The sequence below is a fragment of the Ruditapes philippinarum genome, unplaced genomic scaffold, assembly GCF_026571515.1.
Source record: "Ruditapes philippinarum isolate M1 unplaced genomic scaffold, ASM2657151v2 ctg4529_1_1_1_1, whole genome shotgun sequence".
Taxonomy (NCBI): Eukaryota; Metazoa; Mollusca; class Bivalvia; order Venerida; family Veneridae; genus Ruditapes; species Ruditapes philippinarum.
Window position 1 is genome coordinate 76919 of NW_026858058.1, and position 23117 is coordinate 100035.

The 23117-nt window shown below is 30.4% G+C and overlaps 1 protein-coding gene across 1 annotated transcript in view; it reads left to right on the forward strand.

Moving 5' to 3' along the window:
• Positions 1-23117, forward strand: part of LOC132751948 (potassium channel subfamily T member 1-like) — a 46539-nt gene that overhangs the window by 18625 nt on the left and 4797 nt on the right. Inside the window, exons 11-13 of the mRNA XM_060742169.1 lie at positions 6835-6894; positions 10953-10982; positions 19817-19949. Coding sequence (XP_060598152.1) covers positions 6835-6894; positions 10953-10982; positions 19817-19949 — 223 coding nt within the window. The remainder of the gene's footprint in view (positions 1-6834; positions 6895-10952; positions 10983-19816; positions 19950-23117) is intronic.

The following is a 23117-nucleotide window of genomic DNA, read 5'->3' on the forward strand; positions in this document are numbered from 1 at the left end:
AGGGGGCTGAATATTGGAGAATTAGAGTTTTTGCTTTGAGTATAATTATAAGTAGGGTGTTCTGTATATTCAAGACTTATATGCTGAATATTTGTGACTTATTCTAGAGTTAAATGCTGAATTATGAAGACTTAAATGCGGAATATTCTAGTCTTAAGTGCTTTTATATGACATAAAAGTGCTGAATATCTTAGGCCTTATAGCGTAGAATATTCAGGTTTTTTTCTTCAATATAATAAAAATTTGTTTTGATTTTTCCCAAGAGACACGACCAAATATATAATTGAGTTAAAGTAGGCATAAAAATCAGGAAAGCAATTTAAAAACCAGACAAGAATACCAAGCTTCGTAAAACAGTAAGGTGCAACCTTTGCTAAATGGCTCTGGTATAGCAGTACCTTTTTACAACACTCATACCTTCCCAAAGTTACAATTTCTACTTTTCTTTCAGTCACAACCAAATGTTTGTCTATCAAAGGGCGTTTTTTGTGGATCTTGGGTTGTATTGCACTTTAATAAAAGGACTTTCCAAGTTTGATAGATATATATGTTCTGGGGTCAGACAGACAAAAACAGGTCATGGAATAGAACATTTATTAAAATTTGAGAGAAATTACCTGTATAAAATTTTCTTTGAAGAATTTAAATACATATTTGTATATAAGCTTTTCTTTCAAAAAACATTACTTTAAAACTTAAGTGCCCATATTGATTCAATTTTAAAACTTAAGTGCCCATATTGATTCAATTTTAAAACTTAAGTGCCCATATTGATTCAATTTTAAAACTTAAGTGTCCATATTGATTCAATTTTAAAACTTAAGTGCCCATATTGATTCAATTTTAAAACTTAAGTGTCCATATTGATCCAATTTTAAAACTTAAGTGTCCATATTGATTCAATTTTAAAACTTAAGTGCCCATATTGATTCAATTTTAAAACTTAAGTGCCCATATTGATTCAATTTTAAAACTAAAGTGACCATATTGATTCAATTTTAAAACTAAAGTGACCATATTGATCCAATTTTAAAACTTAAGTGACCATATTGATCCAATTTTAAAACTTAAGTGCCCATATTGATTCAATTTTAAAACTTAAGTGCCCATATTGATTCAATTTTAAAACTTAAGTGCCCATATTGATTCAATTTTAAAACTTAAGTGTCTATATTGATTCAATTTTAAAACTTAAGTGCCCATATTGATTCAATTTAAAACTTAAGTGCCCATATTGATCCAATTTTAAAACTTAAGTGCTCATATTGATCCAATTTTAAAACTTAAGTGTCCATATTGATCCAATTTAAAACTTAAGTGTCCATATTGATCCAATTTTAAAACTTAAGTGCCCATATTGATCCAATTTTAAAACTTAAGTGACCATATTGATCCAATTTTAAAACTTAAGTGCCCATATTGATTCAATTTTAAAACTTAAGTGACCATATTGATTCAATTTTATAACTTAAGTGCCCATATTGATTCAATTTTAAAACTTTAGTGCCCATATTGATTCAACTTTAAAACTTAAGTGATCATATTGATTCAATTTTTTAACTTAAGTGACCATATTGATTCAATTTTATAACTTAAGTGCCCATATTGATTCAATTTTAAAACTTTAGTGCCCATATTGAATTTTGGCATGTATGTTATAATACTGGGGGGGGGGGGGGGTCAAGGTGTTGCACTGAACATCATCTCTAATAAACCTCTAAATATGTTCACTAGATACTAGGAACTAAATCATCTGGCACTGTCCAGGAACTTAAACTCTCGCATTTTTGATGACTGAATTATTCCCCTTTATAAATGAAAAAAGAAAAATTCCCCTTTATAACTGTAAAAAGAAAATTCTGCATTACCTAGGCTCTTATTTTATTGTCATTCACTTAAAAATTATCAAGTATTCTGGTTGTCAAGCAGCATTTGCTATCATCTAATTTACCTACTAAATTTCTTTAATGTATTTGCACTGTTTAAATTTGGAACAGTCCATACAAATTATAAGTGATTTTAAATATTGATATAGAAAATTTGAGCTGCCACCAGTAAAGAGCCTGGTAGATATGTGTAGTATGCTTGTGGCAATGGTGTATCAATTTAGGTACCAGCTTGTTAAGGGTAAAAAAAAACACATCAAATTTCAATCATATTCATGTTAGAAATATCATATTTTTTCATAAAGAAACTAAACATTTTTCATAAAGAAACTAAACAGACTTTTGAATGCATTCTTATTTTATAACTTTAATTTTTTATGATTATCTTAAATATTTACATCGTTATCTATGTTTGATTCAGCTACATTTTTGTTTGAATTTTATTTTTGAGATTTGTTTTGTTATGCATTGTTTATTTGCAATTTCATATTATTATCTCAAAATGACCAGTTAACCAGTAAAATCATGAATGATAAGGTAACCCCCAACAAAATCAAATATATGAAAAAGTAGAGATTTGCATTTAGCTAAATGCTTGCCACTTAAGTGCTGAATATTCAAGCCTTAAGTGCTGAATGCTTGTCATTTAGGTATTGAACATTTTAGACTTAAGTGCAGAAAATTTTAGACTTTAGGGGGCTGAATATTTGAGAATTCAAGTTTTTGCTTTTAGTTTAATAGTAACGTGTTCTGTATATTCAAGACTTACATGCTGAATATTTGTGACTTTTTCTAGAGTTAAATGCTGAATTATGAAGACTTAAATGTGGAATATTCTAGTCTTAAGTGCTTTAGTATGACATAAAAGTGCTGAATATCTTAAGGCCTTAAAGCATAGAATATTCAAGTTTTTTTCTTCAATATAATAAAAATTTGTTTTAATTTTTCCCAAGAGACACGACCAAATACATGTATATAATTGTGTTAAAGTGGGCATTAAAATCAGGAAAGCAATTTAAAAACCAGACAAGAATACCAAGCTTCGTAAAACAGTAAGGTGCAACCTTTGCTAAATGGCTCTGGTATAGCAGTACCTTTTTACAACACTCATACATTCCCAAAGTTACAATTTCTACTTTTTTTCAGTCACAACCAAATGTTTGTCTATCAAATGGCGTTTTTTGTGGATTTTGGATTGTATTAATGCACTTAAATAAAAAGACTTTCCAAGTTTTGATAGATATAAATGTTCTGGGGTCAGACAGACAAAAAACAGGTCATGGAATGGAACATTTATTAAAATTTGAGAGAAATTACCTCTATAACATTTTCTTTGAAGAATTTTAATACATATTTGTATATAAGCTTTTCTTTCAAAAAACATAACTTTAAAACTTAAGTGCCCATATTGATTCAATTTTAAAACTTAAGTGCCCATATTGATTCAATTTTAAAACTTAAGTGACCATATTGATTCAATTTTAAAACTTACGTGTCCATATTGATTCAATTTTAAAACTAAAGTGACCATATTGATCCAATTTTAAAACTTAAGTGACCATATTGATCAAATTTTAAAACTTAAGTGACCATATTGATCCAATTTTAAAACTTAAGTGCCCATATTGATCCAATTTTAAAACTTAAGTGCCCATATTGATCCAATTTTAAAACTTAAGTGCCCATATTGATTCAATTTTAAAACTAAAGTGACCATATTGATTCAATTTTAAAACTAAAGTGACCATATTGATCCAATTTTAAAACTTAAGTGACCATATTGATCCAATTTTAAAACTTAAGTGACCATATTGATCCAATTTTAAAACTTAAGTGCCCATATTGATCCAATTTTAAAACTTAAGTGCCCATATTGATTCAATTTTAAAACTTTAGTGACCATATTGATTCAATTTTAAAACTTAAGTGACCATATTGATCCAATTTTAAAACTTAAGTGACCATATTGATCCAATTTTAAAACTTAAGTGCTCATATTGATCCAATTTTAAAACTTAAGTGCCCATATTGATTCAACTTTAAAACTTAAGTGTCCATATTGATTCAATTTTAAATTTTAAGTGCCCATATTGATTCCAATTTTAAAACTTAAGTGACCATATTGATCCAATTTTAAAACTTAAGTGCCCATATTGATTCAATTTTAAAACTTAAGTGACCATATTGATTCAATTTAATAACTTAAGTGCCCATATTGATTCAATTTTAAAACTTTAGTGCCCATATTGATTCAACTTTAAAACTTAAGTGATCATATTGATTCAATTTTAAAACTTAAGTGACCATATTTGATTCAATTTTTATAACTTAAGTGCCCATATTGATTCAATTTTAAAACTTTAAGTGCCCATATTGATTCAACTTTAAAACTTAAGTGATCATATTGATTCAATTTTAAAACTTAAGTGCCCATATTGATTCAATTTTAAAACTTAAGTGTCCATATTGATTCAATTTTAAAACTTAAGTGCCCATATTGATTCAATTTTAAAACTTAAGTGCCCATATTGATTCAATTTTAAAACTTAAGTGCCCATATTGATTCAATTTTAAAACTTAAGTGCCCATATTGATTCAATTTTAAAACTTAAGTGCCCATATTGATTCAATTTTAAAACTTAAGTGCCCATATTGATTCAATTTTAAAACTTAAGTGTCCATATTGGTTCAACTTTAAAACTTTAGTGCCCATATTGATTCAATTTTAAACTTAAGTGTCCATATTGATTAAATTTTAAAACTTAAGTGACCATATTGATTCATCTTTAAAACTTAAGTGCCCATATTGTTTCAATTTTAAAACTTAAGTGCCCATATTGATTCAATTTTAAAACTTTAGTGCCCATATTGATTCAATTTTAAAACTTAACTGTCCATATTGATTCAATTTTAAAACTTAAGTGATCATATTGATTCAATTTTAAAACTTAAGTGCCCATATTGATTCAATTTTAAAACTTAAGTGTCCATATTGATTCAATTTTAAAACTTAAGTGATCATATTGATTCAATTTTAAAACTTAAGTGCCCATATTGATTCAATTTTAAAACTTAAGTGCCCATATTGATTCAATTTTAAAACTTAAGTGCCCATATTGATTCAATTTTAAAACTTAAGTGCCCATATTGATTCAATTTTAAAACTTAAGTGCCCATATTGGTTTAATTTTAAAACTTAAGTGACCATTGTGATTCATTTTAAAGGTGTAAACATTAGACTAAATGAAAAAAAATAACAAAAAAAATTAATAAAAATTTATTGAGTTAGCCATCAGATGTATTATGTAAATTTCTACAATTTAGTTCCACCATAATCGTATCACAGTCAGTGAAAAAGGTGATGAGTAAATTTAGCACTTAAAAGGATTAGTTTAAATGATCAAAGATTATAATTCATGAATATGTCTTCTGATAACAGGATATTATTCTCATATGAGTCTTATTTTTATGCCACCGCAGCATCTGCGATGCGGTGGCATATAGCGATTCACCTGTGTGTGTGTGTGTTAGTGTGTGTGTTTGTGTGTGTGTTATATAGATTATATAGTGAACTTAAAAAATCTTCTTGTGAAAAACCACTAGTCCAATTTCAACCAAACTTGGCAGGATTGTTCCTTGGGTGAAGGGCTTCCAAAGTTGTTCAAAGAATTTCATTCCATGCAGAAATCTGGTTGCCATGGCAACCAAAAGGAATTATAAGAATAAATTTAAAAAATCTTCTTGTAAAGACCCAAAAGGCCTAGAGCTTAGATATTTTGCATATGGCATTGTCTGGTAGACCTCTAACAAGATTGTTCAAATTATAGCCCTGGGGTCAAAAATGGCCCCGCCCCGGGGGTCATTGATTTTCACTATGTACATATAGTAAAAACTTAAAATACCTTCTTGTAAAAACCCAAAAGGCCTAGAGCTTAGATATTTTGCATAAGGCATCATCTGGTAGACCCTTACCAAGATTGTTCAAATTATAGCCCTTGGGTCAAAATCGGCCCCGCCCCGGGGTCATTGATTTTCACTATATGTACATATAGTAAAAACTTAAAACACCTTCTTGTAAAGACCCAAAAGGCCTAGAGCTTATATATTTTGCATAAGGCATTGTCTGATAGACCTCTACCCAGATTGTTCAAATTATAGCCCTGGGGTCAAAATCGGCCCCGCCCCCGGTGGCCATAGGTTTTCCTTATATGTATATAGTAAAAACTTAAAAAATCATCTTCTCTAAATTTACAAAGGCTAGAGTTAAGATATTTTGCATGAAACATTGTGTAGTGAACCTCTTGCAAGATTGTTCAAATTATAGCCCTGGGGTCAAAATTGGTTCCGCCCCGGGGGTCATTGATTTTCATTATGTACATATAGTGAAAAAATAAAAAATATTTTTGTCTGAAGGTACAAGGCATAGAGCTTTGGTGTTTGATATATAATATCATTAATAGGTCCTCTACCAAAGTTGTTCAAAATTTTCCCCTGGTGTCAAAATTGGCCCTGCCCGGGGGCAGTGATTCTCATTATGTACACATAGTAAAAACAGAAAATAAAACAAATGTTTTATGAATGGGAGAAAGCTATAGCTTATATATTTGACTTGAAATGTTATTTGGTGGACCTGTATCAAAATTGTTTTGAATTAAACCCTTGGGCCCAAGTGGACAGTGACCTACTTTCTTGTCCTTTGATGTTCAGCAATGACATTTTGACCATGTGCACAGTTTTAGTTGTAAAATTGAACTTTGATATCAGGTGACCTAGATTTTGATGATGTGACCTACTTTCTTGTCCTTTGATGTACAGCTATGAAATTTGAACCATGCGGTGGCATAGCATTTTTCTCAAATGCAATCTTGTTTTTACTTGTTTCTATATTTAGAATTTGTTGCTATATTTAGAATTTGATGCTATATTTTGAATTTGATGCTATATTTAGAATGCCTCATTCATGTCGAGAGACCAATCAGCACTTAATTTAGCATTTAGAAATTCTGTAGTAAGTATATATTTACTGTAACCCTTTATTTTCTTTGTGTTTATTTTTTCTTTCTTTTTAATGTACTATTTCTATCTTAACTCACTTCTCATCTAACTCACTTCTAATCCTAAAATGTTTGCTATACAATAACTCTTAACTGAGTTCATCTTTTTATAGTTTGTACAGTTTTGTATAAGAAAAAAGGAGCATTTGAGACAATAATGTATTCAAAAGGATATTAAAAAATATTTGTAAAATAGCTTATTGCTATTATTAAGCATAATAATTTTTGTGAGCAATGGCCTAAAGGTTTAGGTGAGCAATGTCATATTGGTTTAAGTTGGTTTAAGTGGGTTATGACCTATTGGTGTTACTGAGCAATGGCCTATTACTTTAAGTTAGCAATAGCCAAGTAATTTAAGTGAGAAACAGTCAAGTGATTTAAGTGAGCATTTGCCTTTTGGTTTAAAAGAGCAATGGCAATTTGGTGTAAGTAGGCAATGACCTATTTCTTTGAGTGAGCAATGGACAAGTAATGTATGTGAGCAATGGCCAAGTTATTTAAGTGAGCATTGGCCTATTGGTTTAAAGAGCAATGGGTAATTGTTGTTAGTAAGCAATGGCCTAATGGTTTAAGAGAAATATGACCTATTGGTGTTAGTAAGCAATGAAGTGTTACTTAAAATGAGCAATGGCAAAGTGATTTAAGTGTGGCATTGGCCTAGCAATGACTTATTGTTTTAGTGAGATATGGCCAAGTGGTTGAAGTAAAGCATAGAATTTTCATCTAAATGAAGAACAGCCTATTGGTTTCTGTTGGCAATGGCTTATAATGTAAGTAAACAATGGCCTGTTGTATAAGTGAACAATGGCCTATTTGTGCAAATGAGTGGATGCCTTTGATGTAAATGAACAATAGCCTTTTTGTAAGTGAGCTATGACCTATTGGTGTAAATGATCAGGTGCCTTTTTAGCTCACCTGTCACAAAGTGACAGGGTGAGCTTTTGTGATCGCTTTTCGTCCTACGTCCATCCGTCGTCCGTCCGTCGTCCGTCCGTCCGTCGTCCGTCCGTAAACTTTTGCTTTAAATGACATCTCCTCATAAACCACTGAGCCAATTTCATCCAAACTTCACAGGAATGTTCCTTTGGTGGTCACCTTTAAAAATTGTTCAAAGAATTTAATTCCATGCAGAACTCTGGTTGCCATGGCAACCGAAAGAAAAATCTTTAAATATCTTCTTTTTAAACAACCCTAAGAGCTAGAGCTTAGATATTTGCATGAAACATCTTCTAGTGAGTGTCTACCAAGTTTGTTCAAATAAAAGCCCTGGGTCAAAAATTGGCCCCGCCCCAGGGGGTCATTGATTCTCCCTATATGCATATAGTAAAATCTTAAAAAATCTTCCTTTAAAGAACTCAAAGAGCTAGAGCTAAGATATTTAGCATGAAACATGTTCTAATGGGTGTCTATTAAGTATGTTCAAATAAAAGCCCTGGGGTCAAAACTGGCCCCGCCCGGGGGGGAGGGGGTCATTGATTTTCCTTATATGTGTATAGCAAAAACTTAAAAATCTTCTTTGAAAAAAACCCAAATAGCTAGAGTTTAGATATTAAGCATGAAAGATCTTTAAGTAAATATCTACAAAGTTTGTTCAAATAAAAGCCCGGGGGTAAAAACTGGCCCTGCCCCAGGGGTGTCATTGTTTTTAACTATATGTGTATAGTAAAAACTTTAAAAATCTTCTTTTAAAAAACCCAATGAGCTAGAACTTAGATGTTAAGCATGAAACATCTTCTTATGGGTGTCTACCAAGTCTGTTTAAATAAGCAAATAAAAGCCCTTGGGTAAAAAATTGGCCCGGGGTGGGGGGGGGGCTATATACAGGTGAGCGACCTCAGGGCCATCATGGCCCTCTTGTTGGTAAAGTTAAAAATGTCTTAATGGTAAAAGTCAAAAAATGCTTTAACTGTTTAAGCCAGCAGTGACTTATTGGTATAATTAAGCAGTGGCCTGTTGGTGAAATCAAGCTGTGGTTTATTGGTGTAAGTGAGAAAAAGCCTGTTGGTGTAAGTAAGCCGTGGCCTGTTGGTGTGAGTGCCTATTGGTGTAAGTAAGCAGTGGTCTATTGGTGTAAGTGAGCAGCAGCCTATTGGTGTAAGTAAGTAAACTATGGTCTATTGGTGTAAGTGAGCAGCAGCAGCCTATTGGTGTAAGTAAGCATAAACTATGGTCTATTGGTGTAAGTGAGCAGCAGCAGCCTATTGGTGTAAGTGAGCAGTGGTCTATTGGTGTAAGTGAGCAGCAGCAGCCTATTGGTGTAAGTGAGCAGTGGTTAATTGGTGTAAGTGAGCAGTGGTCTATTGGTGTAAGTGAGCAGCAGCCTATTAGTGTAAGTGAGCAGTGGTTAATTGGTGTAAGTGAGCAGTGGTCTATTGGTGTACTTGAGCAGTGTTCTATTGGTGCAAGTGAGCAGCAGCCTATTGGTGTAAGTGAGCAGCAGCCTATTGGTGTAGTTGAGCAGTGGTTAATTGGTGTAAGTGAGCTGTGGTCTGTTGGTGTACTTGAGCAGTGATCTATTGGTGTAATTGAGCAGCAGCCTATCAGTGAAAGTGAGCAGTGGTTTATTGGTGTAAGTGAGTTATATTCTATCGGTGTAAGTGAGCAATGGCCTTTTGGAATAAGCAATGACCTATGAGTTTTAAGTGAGCATTGGTCTAATGAATTATTGAGTGTCTGCTGTTTTGGTCTAAGGGTCACATGTTTAAGTGCGTGTGGAGTCTCGACTAGTGTTCTGTATGTGACACTAGTACTGGTTAGTTTAAGGAATATTACAATGTTTAAATTAACCATTTTTAGATATTTTTCTTCTCATTGTATAATATTTGTACCATAATAACCCTCTTTCAAATAACCTTGCCTTATCCTAGCTAAACTTCTTGGTGTTATATACATTAATTGAGTGTTGCATGATCTTTTCTTCAGAAACATCCTGAATACAAAAGTATTGCTGTTGCTTTGCAAGATAAAAGCTTTTCTAGATCATTTAAAGCTATTTCATACTCTATTTGTTATAATGTAATGTAGATTTATTTAGAACTATTTGTAACATCTTACAGTCTTTCATTTTTCATAATTTTTCTCACTATGAATTTTTAACATGTTTGAAAAGTTTTGTACTCATTAGAAAAGGTAAATATCAAAGCCTGACTGCAAATCTATGTTAGATGAAAGAAATGTTAAACTCACTTAAAAAACTAAATTAACTGATATTTACTGTGGAGGGGGTGGTGCCAGCTTGGTGGGCTCATAATTCATGGCATTAGATGATTATACAATTATTATCTTCATTGGGCTCAGTGAATAATACCTGAATATATCACACCTTAAAAAAACAGTAAATTTGACATATAATCACAAAAAGACCTTTAATGGAAGATATACTATGCTGGTCTTTGTGTGAAATACTTTCATTGCAGACATTTGAAATCTAGGAGATTCTTTCAAATTATGTCTAATTCTTACAGATTATGTCTAATTTGAATAATAAATATAATGCACAAACTATGGTTGGGAAGCTGTATTCCCTATTACCTACTGGTAATTTGGTCCTTACTTAAAAAAACTGTCTGCAAGTTGGTTTTAATAACATTTTCTATTTATATTAACTGCCTTGTACTGTATTTTCTAATATAATCCTATACTTTGTTGTCTTCCAATGCTTTCAATAAATAAGACTTTTCAAATTTATCTTTCAAGATTTTTTTACCAATTTTTGTCCTAATTACAATTTTATGATTGAATTTCCTTAACTTTCATCTTATTTATGTTTCTCTAAGATTTGTAGTAATAGATGACACCTTCTTAATTATACTACTATAACTATTTATAATCTAATTTATCTAGTAGTAAAATCTTTTATACATCATATGTTCTGAAATCACAAAAATCATGCCTATCATTGTGTAATGTTTGTTGTTGTTGTTGTTGCTGACTGGTTATGTATTAAATTCTTGTGTCAATGTCTATTGAATGTCTTCTTAATGTCTATTGAATGTCTCTTAACTGTTTTCAGAGAGGTCGGACATATAGAAGCCAGAATGGGGTATATACTGAAATTCTTCTTCTTCTTAAACTACTAACCAAATTGTTTATATTATTTTTCTATTCTTAGAACTTATTGTTTGATTTTCTTTAACCTGTCATGATGAAGTGCATATTGAGCATGTTTTGGATATGGTCTTATTTTTAGGTTTCAACGCAATGCTGTCGATTTTTCCGTCTAACTTTAACACTCTTCCAGATTTGTGTAAAATTTTAAGGAAGTTTTGAAAAACACCGATACCACTTACAATTCACAAACATAACTTATATCAAAATAAAGTAAATTTATATTATTATACTCTATAAATGACTGTTTAGAATTATGGTGATTTAAACAGTCTATATTACTGTAATTTTTATAATACATTCAGTTTATCATCAGTCTTTATATAAGAAAAAAAATGTTCTTAATTTTTTAATCGAGCAAGCTGTCAAAAAGGTTGGTTGTATATTGGGGTACATGCTAGTGCCTGAGATGTTTCACAAGGGGAACATGCAAAGTCCCTCCATCAAAGCTGGAACATCCTCATGTGGCCTTCACAAGTTACTTGAAAGCTAACAAATTTAATTAATTTTAGGGTATATATTTTCCTTATCTGGAGGTGTGGCATTGTATTACTTGTGTATTGCGTTGAAATGTTTATTAATCTGTCTTTATTTTGATGGAAATTACTAAGCACAGGCATAAATGGTAGAAAAATACTTCATTTTCATTTCCTTGTTTTACGTTAGTGATATTAATTATTTTACTAACATTTGTTCCCACAATTTATGTAGGTAATAGGCATGTTTCTGTGGTAACAAATCTACAGTACAACCTTTACATACATGTAGCAATACTGTTTGGTATCAAATCTACAGTATAACCTTTTACATAGCAATACCCTTTGGTATCAAATCTACAGTATAACCTTTTACATAGTAATACCCTTTGGTAACAAATCTACAGTACAACATTTTACATAGCAATACCCTTTAGTAACAAATCTACAGTACAACATTTTACATAGCAATACCCTTTGGTAGTAGAACATTTTACATAGCAATACCTTTTAGTAACAAATCTACAGTACAATATTTTACATAGCAATACCTTTTAGAAACAAATCTACAGTATAACCATTTACATAGCAATACCCTTTGGTAACAAATCTACAGTAAAACATTTTACATAGCAATACCCTTTGGTAGTACAACATTTTACATAGCAATACCTTTTAGTAACAAATCTACAGTACAACATTTTACATAGCAATACCCTTTGGTAACAAATATACAGTATAACCTTTTACATAGCAATACCCTTTGGTAACAAATCTACAGTACAACATTTTATATAGTAATAAATACCCTTTAGTAACAAATCTACAGTACAACATTTTATATAGTAATACCCTTTAGTAACAAATCTACAGTACAACATTTTACATAGTAATATGGTTTGGTAACAAATCTACATTATAACCTTTTACATAGCAATACCTTTTAGTAACAAATATACAGTACAACATTTTACAGAGTAATACCTTTTGGTAACAGATCTAAAGTACAACATTTTACAGAGCAATACACTTTGGTAACAAATCTACAGCACAACATTTTACATAGCAATACCCTTTGGTAGTACAACATTTTACATAGCAATACCTTTTAGTAACAAATCTACAGTACAATATTTTGCATAGCAATACCTTATAGTAACAAATCTACAGTACAACATTTTATATAGCAATACCCTTTGGTAACAAATCTACAGTATAACTTTTTACATAGCAATTCCTTTTAGTAACAAATCTACAGTACAATATTTTACATAGTAATACCTTTTAGTAACAAATCTACAGTACACTATTTTATATAGTAATACCCTTTAGTAACAAATCTACAGTACAACATTTTATATAGTAATACCCTTTAGTAACAAATCTACAGTACAACATTTTACATAGCAATACCTTTTAGTAACAAATCCACAGTATAACCTTTTACATAGCAATTCCTTTTAGTAACAAATCTACAGTACAATATTTTACATAGTAATACCCTTTAGTAACAAATCTACAGTACAATATTTTACATAGTAATACCCTTTAGTAACAAATCTACAGTACAACATTTTACATAGTAATACCCTTTAGTAACAAATCTACAGTACAACATTTTACATAGCAATACCTTTTAGTAACAAATCTACAGTACAACATTTTACATAGCAATACCTTTTAGTAACAAATCTACAGTACAATATTTTACATAGTAATACCTTTTAATAACAAATCTACAGTACAATATTTTACATAGTAATACCCTTTAGTTACAAATCTACAGTACAACATTTTATATAGTAATACCCTTTAGTAACAAATCTACAGTACAACATTTTACATAGCAATTCCTTTTAGTAACAAATCTACAGTACAATATTTTACAGAGTAATACCTTTTGGTAACAAATCTACAGTACAATATTTTACATAGCAATACCCTTTGGTAACAAATATACAGTATAACCTTTTACATAGTAATACCCTTTAGTAACAAATCTACAGTACAACATTTTACATAGCAATACCTTTTAATAACAAATTTACAGTACAATATTTTACAGAGTAATACCTTTTAGTAACAAATCAACAGTACAATATTTTACAGAGTAATACCTTTTGGTAACAGATCTACAGTACATAATTTTACATAGCAATACCCTTTGGTAACAAATCTACAGTACAACATTTAACATAGCAATACCTTTTAGAAACAAATCTTCAGGTACAATATTTTACATAGCAATACCTTATAGTAACAAATCTACAGTACAACATTTTACATAGCAATATCTTGTAATAACAAATCTACAGTACAACATTCTACATAGCAATACCTTTGGTAACAAATCTACAGTACAACATTTTACATAGCAATACCTTTTAGAAACAAATCTACAGTACAATATTTTACATAGCAATACCTTTTAGAAACAAATCTACAGTACAACATTTTACATAGCAATACCTTTTAGTAACAAATCTACAGTACAATATTTTACATAGCAATACCTTTAGTAACAAATCTACAGTACAACATTTTACATAGCAATACCCTTTAGTAACAAATCTACAGTACAACATTTTACATAGCAATACCTTTTAGTAACAAATCTACAGTACAACATTTTACATAGCAATACCTTTTGGAAACAGATCTACAGTACAACATTTTACAGAGCAATACACTTTGGTAACAAATCTACAGTACAACATTTTACATAGCAAAACCTTTTAGAAACAAATCTACAGTACAATATTTTACATAGCAATACCTTATAGTAACAAATCTACAGTCAAACATTTTACATAGCAATATCTTGTAATAACATATCTACAGTACAACATTCTACAAAGCAATACCTTTGATAACAAATCTACAGTACAACATTTTACATAGCAATACCTTTTAGTAACAAATCTACAGTACAATATTTTACAGAGCAATACACTTTGGTAACAGATCTACAGTACAACATTCTACATAGCAATACCTTTCAGTAGCAAATCTACAGTACAACATTTTACATAGCAATACCTTTTAGTAACAAATACAATATTTTACAGAGTAACACCTTTTGGTAACAAATCTACAGTACAACATTCTACATAGCAATACCTTTGGTAACAAATCTACAGTACAATATATTACAGAGCAATACCATTTACGAGACATGATTTTTGTTGTTACAGAGAGCTGTAGGTCTGAAATGGTTTAATCTGTTATGATGGTTTAATCTGTTGTGAAGTCCTACAAACTGTTGTTTCAAACCAATTGCCCTTCACTGCTGTGAGTTGGAATCCAGACAGGGACTTTGGATTCCAACATGCGAGGAAGCTATCCAGCTTGCTTACAGAACATCGGTGGTTCTACTCAGGTGTCTATTTGTGCCTGTAATATTATGCATGGAAGTGCACCTGAGGTCTTCCTCCACCAGAATAGCTGGAACAGCTGGAATGTCACCATATGACCTATACTGTGTTGGTGTGACGTAAAACCCAATCAAACAAACACACACTGTTGTTGCAAATAGGTGCTTGTTTAATAGGGGTCCACTCTGTAGAGGTTGTACTGTTATTGCTAACTTTAGAACATTTTTTTAGTCATAACTAACGCATGTAGTGTATTTTCCCTGTAAGTATTAACTGTCTGTTATGGCTGAAGTAAGAATCATATAATGTTACGGGTGAATTAAGAATTATTAAACTTGAGTTAGATACAGAAAACTCAAGTTGATGAAAATCATAAATAATTTGTAAAGCATTAAATAATTTTGTTGTTGTTGTTGCAAAGATATCGCAATGATTTTAATCACCAAACATTGAGATATTAATTGAAACATAAGTAACATAATTTACATTAAAGGAACATAAGTGCTTGTGTTAACAATTAAAGGAACAGACCACTGATGCCCAAATGGTACTTATTAATGTCCAGAAATATTTTTCCAGTCCCATCATATCAAAAAATCTCTTTAACATATTATATTTATCCAAAGTTGATTTTTTTTACATCTCTGATATGGAGACATTATTCTTAGTCTGATAGTATAATTTTATGTAGTAATAAGATAGACAATGTCATTTGTCTGTTTTTGTTATGAAACATATCATTTTTCTGTCATCATTCTATATTGTTTCTTTCTTTCAATGCAAGGCCTTTGGGTTTTTTTTAAAAGTTTTTTTGTATTACTTTTTTTACCATTTTGAATAAGTATTTAATAATTATGCTATTAATTTTGTTTCTTATTACTGTAAATATTAACTTATATTTTGGTTTTGAGACATTGAATAATAATGGATATAACCTTTGGTACCAGATCCTATATGTAAATGTCCAGCCTCACCATTTTATATATGTTGTCATTGCTCCGGAGAACAAATCCTTCTCCAGATTTTCATGCTCTCAGTTTGGTTACCAGGTGCTTTATACTGTGTGGCAGCTTAAACATTTTCCTACTGTCTCTGAACATTGTTTTTTTCTTCTGATTTATAGGGGTCTCTGAACATTGTTTTTTTCTTCTGATTTATTAGGGGCCTTATATTAAAAAAAACCTGATTGTTTTGAAGACTGAACATTGCTGAAACCTGAATGCTGCAGGATTGGGGGTGGGGAGTGCATGCAAGATGTATCTTGAACTATCTCTTCTGAATATTCTTAATTTTAATCAATTGAATCTGCAATTTTCACTTATGTGCATTATGTTTGCTTAATTAAGCAGTATAAGCAATCTCTTCTTTTCCCAATTTGTTTATTTTGCTTTCCATAGGGTTATACTAAGTGTAATAATTTTAAATTGAAAACAAAATATATATGTGTTAAGTTTATTATGAAAGTCTGTTTCTAAACTTCTTTTCTAGACAGTAGTGTTTGCTGCATATAGTCATATTCATTGTTTAAACCTCATTTCTTTTAGTGGTAAAATACTTTACCCTCCATTTTAATGTTTCTGTATTCTATTTGTTTTATAGTGCTAATCTTATTATTATTACTTCAATATTAGTTTCTTTATTAAAGAATTTAAGTTGAAAGTGTACTTTTACTTTTAGAATAAGTATATTTACAATTTTACTCTATAAAGCATACATGCAGCAGTTTAAAGTAATTTAAATTGTTTCCCAGAAATGATAAATCATATCCCATTGGCTTTTTGATGAAATTTGAATTGCAGTGAAAATTTGAAGTATGGAGTATATTTAAATCATACAGTTTTTAACTCTTTAGAAATTTGAAATCATTATAAAATTGAATGTTCCATTTTGATATGAAAACATAATTAATCTTATTGTTACCAGTTTTTCTTATTTAAAAAAGGATAATAGCTTTGCGCTTATAAAATGCTTGTGTATTTTATTTGGGTTAATTGTTTTGTATGGTTATAAATTGCAATTAAACACTATAAAGATTATAGAAGGCAAGTTTTAGTTGTACAAGTGGAGGAAATGCTTCACGTGCCCCTTCCTGTATTTTGTTATGGCACAAGTTGACACCTAAGTAGAACCAACCACCTTTTGTATGCTAGCTGGATTGAGCTTTACATGAAAAAATCCAAATTACCTGACTGGATTTGAACCCAAAGTGGTGAGGGACTGTAATATGAATTCAGCAATTGACATCAGTGTTGGTTAGTCCAGAACCATTGTTGGTTACCCATGGTATATATTCTGTACATACTACATTATCTACAGTGGGTAATTTCACTGGCAAAGCTTTAAACTCCTTCACAATTAACGAGACATTTCATTGGTTACGTTGTTGCAACAGAGCAGAGAATTTGACGAATGAATCAGCGTTTCACATAATATTTAGTTGATTAAACATGACTGCATCCATAAACTTTTGAAACATGGATAGCATAAATATTCCACTCAGCTTGAATCCAGATCGTAGTTAATGATTAAACATTTATTTCCATGTACTTTGGGAAAAGGCGTAAAATTACACAAACAAACAAACATACCATGTACTTTCCTGTAAGACTTTGTGTTTATTATAGCCAATAACCAAGCATTGCACCATGGCATAGCCATTTTGGATACATTAAATGTTATCAGCCATTTTGGATACATTAAATGTTATCAGCCATTTTTGATACAGAAAATGTTATCAGCCATTTTGGATACATTAAATGTTATCAGCCATTTTGGATACAGAAAATTTTATCAGCCATTTTGGATACATTAAATGTTATCACCAATTTTGGATACATTAAATGTTATCAGCCATTTTGGATACATTAAATGTTATCAGCCATTTTGGATACATTAAATGTTATCAGCCATTTTGGATACATTAAATGTTATCAGCCATTTTGGATACATTAAATGTTATCAGCCATTTTGGATACATTAAATGTTATCAGCCATTTTGGATACATTAAATGTTATCAGCCATTTTGGATACATTAAATGTTATCAGCCATTTTGGATACATTAAATGTTATCAGCCATTTTGGATACATTAAATGTTATCAGCCATTTTGGATACATTAAATGTTATCTGTCATTTCATGGGTTATTGGATATCTTACTCAAATATTCATGAATACGAGGTATGTTCAGTGGAATATACCAACCCATGGTAGATCATGTAGTATTACGGTAATATATACCTTGGGTATATATACTATGGGTAACCAATGATGGTCAAGAACATAATGAATGTGCTTAGTGTTTAACATCGCATCTGCTTTTATTGCATTTTATGATTATGAGTTATTATTGAAGCATGATGGACTGAAAATTTGATTTGATTTTTTTTGCACAGGCATTGTCTGCTGTAAGTTTGATTTACCATCACCCTTTTATTTGTTACTCATTTCCTTTGTATTTTTTTCCTACTGTATCTCAGATGTATACTTTTTCCATATTCAAATTTTTTTATCAAACATACATGAATCAGTTTTCAAAAAGAAATTACTAGTAATTTGATGTGACTTTCTTCTGTAAGTGGAAGTTTTTAAGTTGTTTTTTTCTTCATTAATTGATTGAATCCACAAGTTCAAATATTATAAAGTACATGATTTCATTCCAACAAAATTATTTATATTTATGTTTACATAAACTTGTTTAGTTCATGATGTTCTAAGAAAGTCTTTTAACAAATCATTTGTGTTGTGTTTTTTTTTTACCTCATTACCCATCATCTTAACTGAAATATTCATATCTCTTTCTGTCTGTGTTGTTATTGTCATTAAAGTCAGCTGGATTGTGTGCTTCATGCACTGATTATTGAATTTGAGCATTTTTTACTTAGGTTCATGACTTTGCATGATAAATGGACTTATTTGGCTCTGATATGAAATGGGCATACTAAATTAAATTTGCTAGTTTTATTGTTGGTGAAAAAAGCTTGCATAGGTAAATTTTTTAAAAAGATCAGTATTCATGATTGTTAACTTTCTATAATAATATTGTTAACTTTCTATAATAATATCAGTGTCACTTTTTTGCTTTATGTCGTTAATAATGTTTTTACTTGAAATAAAACAAGACTTTTATACACTATTGCAGGAATTTATCCCATGTTGGAATTTGGTCAAATGAGATATTTTCCCCATGGGATCCCCCATTACCCCATTATCTAAAATATTTGAGAAACCTTCCAGTCAAAGGACTTTAGCTACAGTCATTGTTGGTGTGAAGCTTACTGTATAAATTTAAGTATTATGAAAACCAAATAATACAAAATTAGCCAACAGAAAAAAGATGATGTGCCTGTAAGCTTTACTCAAAAATGATTCTTATGGCCAGTGGGGGAAAAAAAGTCCCACAGGAGCAACTTATGAACTTTTATATGTGTGAAGATTAGACATGATTTTTTTCAATTAAATTGTTAATACCTAACAGAAGGTTACTCAGAGGTTGTTATTTAACATAACTGCACACTCACAAACAAATGTTTTATCCTGTTTGTATTGTCTTAAGCTATATACATGTACATTGTATATTTGAATTTTTATGTAATCAAAATTGAATAAGATTTGTGAATATTTAATCTTGAGCACTTGCTCTCAATATACTGTACAGGACAAATGAAATTGATTATAAAAACTTGACTTTGTCATTTTTGTTTCATTTAAATCTTGAAATCTTTTATGGATTCCTATTTTTAAGTTTTTTGCTTGTAAGAAATAGATCTTTGTTATTCTCTTAAATTTAAAGCTCATAATATAATGCATATGAATTCACAAGGAATATATTAGGAATTATCTTGATCTGGAATTTAAGCTATCAGTTTAAGTTTATATAAGTTCTATTATTCTATTTATCTTTTTTCTTTTTTCTTTTAGGTTTCATTGAATATGATGACTGGTTCAGAAAGACAAGAGGATCATTCTGGTCAAGTCAACCCAGAACTGCATGAGATTAGTCAGATGGTCAAGTGTAGAATGCAGAGTATAGGTCAGCCTCTTAGTGACTATGGTAAGTGTTTGAACCCCGGTTGACCAGTAGAATTTGTTGTTGAAATTCAGAATCCGTAGTGGTTAGATGGTATAACAGACTTTCTATAATGGACTTATTCACTTTAATATACTTGAAAGCTAAGTAAGTTGAAGTCAGGTTGACTTTAATAATAATAATATGTCATCAGGGTTGAGCTATTATGAAAATAACAAAAACAAATTGTATTTTCTATAAATTTTTAGAATAATTTTGATAAAAAAATTTTTTTTTATAAATTTTTAGAATGATTTTTATAAAAAATCATTTTATTTCATCTATAATTACATTTTTGTATTTCTAAGGCAGGGGACATAATTATTAGAATTTAAATGTTAGAATATTGTTTTTTACATTTCAAATATATTTTGAAGATTGATTTTCATATGGTTTTGTCAATGTTTACATGTATTTCTCTCATTTCCTGTTCAAAATTGTTTGAGTCTGAATATTGATATTATTTCTGCATGCATTATGATATTATTTTATATATTATTACCAATTGTAACTCATTATATTTTATGTATTATTTTCGCGTTACTCATTATATTGTATGCATTATTATGAGTGACTCATTATATTTTATGAATTATTTCCAAGTTACTCATCATATTTTATGTATTATTTCCAAATTAAAGTCATTATATTTTATGTATTATTTCCAAGTAACTGAAGATCATACTTTATGTATATATTTCCTAGTAACTCATTATATTTTATTAATCATTTGTAAAGTAATTCACAAGATAATAAATCTTTTCAGAAATCTCGGGTAAGGATTGATATTTATGCAATTTTGATTAAAACCTAATGAATTTTCTGCAACACCATATATTACTTAACATCCAGCTACATTCACCCAGTCATGCATGATGATAAAGCATTTAATTCTTCCAGTCATCTGTAAGTCAAGGAAATTAAGCTATTTCACCAAACTTCCTCCAATGTTTGCCATGATTTGTTCCTTTTGAGATCCTGTTACACAAATATTTCCTTAGTTTTGACCTTTTCTTTATCTTGTAGAAATCTTTTACCGCCACAGTTTCAGAGTTTTTGACATGAGCTCATCCTGTTAAATCCTTATCTTCCACAGTTTCTGCACTTTTTACATTGAAAAGTCTTTTTGAATTTCTCAGACTTTGACATATTTAGCTCAATAAGAAGAGCATGGGATTTGTTCAATTTTTGGGCACCCAACAATTGATCTTAGTCATTAATTCTTATCGCTTGTGATTCAGAAATCATGTGGGATTGATAGTCGGTCATTTACAGAGAAATTGGTAATTGCTGGTTAGTTATCAAGGATTTAAGCTGGGTGGGTGGACCAATGCATATGACCAAAATAAGTTAAAAGTCAGTGTTTAATTAATCAAACTAACAAACTTTTGACATAAACTTTCCTTTTCATATCCTATACCAAAACCACTTCTCAGATTTTGACATGAGCTCATCTTTTTCATATCCTTTACCAAAACCACTTCTCAGATTTTGACATGAGCTCATCTTTTTCATATCCTATACCAAAACCACTTCTCAGATTTTGACATGAGCTCATCTTTTTTATATCCTTTACCACAACCACTTCTCAGATTTTGACATGAGCTCATCTTTTTCATATCCTTTACCAAAACCACTTCTCAGATTTTGACATGAGCTCATCTTTTTCATATCCTTTACCAAAACCACTTCTCAGATTTTGACATGAGCTCATCTTTTTCATATCCTTTATCAAAACCACTTCTCAGATTTTGACATGAGCTCATCTTTTTCATTATAATATCCTTTACCAAAACCACTTCTCAGATTTTGACATGAGCTCATCTTTTTCATATCCTTTACCAAAACCACTTCTCAGATTTTGACATGAGCTCATCTTTTTCATTATAATATCCTTTACCAAAACCATTCCTCAGATTTTGACACACACTCACCTTTTTCATATCCTATACCAAAACCACTTCTCAGATTTTGACATGAGCTCATCTTTTTCATATCCTTTACCAAAACCACTTCTCAGATTTTGACATGAGCTCATCTTTTTCATATCCTTTACCAAAACCACTTCTCAGATTTTGACATGAGCTCATCTTTTTTATATCCTTCACCACAACCACTTCTCAGATTTTGACATGAGCTCATCTCTTTTTATATCCAATACCACAACAAGTTCTCAGATTTTGATATGATCTCATCTTTTTCATTATAATATCCTTTACCAAAACCATTCCTCAGATTTTGACACACACTCACCTTTTTCATATCCTATACCAAAACCACTTCTCAGATTTTGACATGAGCTCATCTTTTTCATATCCTTTACCAAAACCACTTCTCAGATTTTGACATGAGCTCATCTTTTTCATATCCTTTACCAAAACCACTTCTCAGATTTTGACATGAGCTCATCTTTTTCATATCCTTTACCACAACCACTTCTCAGATTTTGACATGAGCTCATCTTTTTCATATCCTTTACCAAAACCACTTCTCAGATTTTGACATGAGCTCATCTTTTTTATATCCAATACCACAACAAGTTCTCAGATTTTGATATGATCTCATCATGTGTTCCCAAACTATGACATGCATGTGTATACAGACATGACCTTTAACTTCTGTAAGATGCAGGGGAACGTCGACATCAAGGCAAAGGTCGTCTTTTAATCTTGAAATATTTAAAGCTTCTGTAGATGTTAATGTAACCATTTAAGTTAAGTAGGTAAAATTACTTCATCCATTTTCATTATAATAATATCATATACATGTACATGCTTAACTAAAATAATGTTTGATTTTACTGTAAATGCTAACTTAAATACTATTTGACAGCATAATTTGGCGGTAAACTTTGACAAAGCTAGGTGTCTATCTTGACCATTCAATAGCTGGCTTTTTTTTCTTTTTTTTGATTACTCAAAAAAAATAAAAATGAATCTGGGCATATATTATCCTGTCTTTGCAGTGCTCTTGTTAATATAACAATCATTTGATCTTTATGAAATATTAATAAGTCTGTAAATATGCAACTAAAGGTCATACGGTAATTCTACAATGAGTCATTATTCTTAGACTTTCTTCATAAGTTCTTCTATATGTAATTGATATACCAATGAAATTAATCTACAGCAGTTTTATCAATGAGAAAGGAGA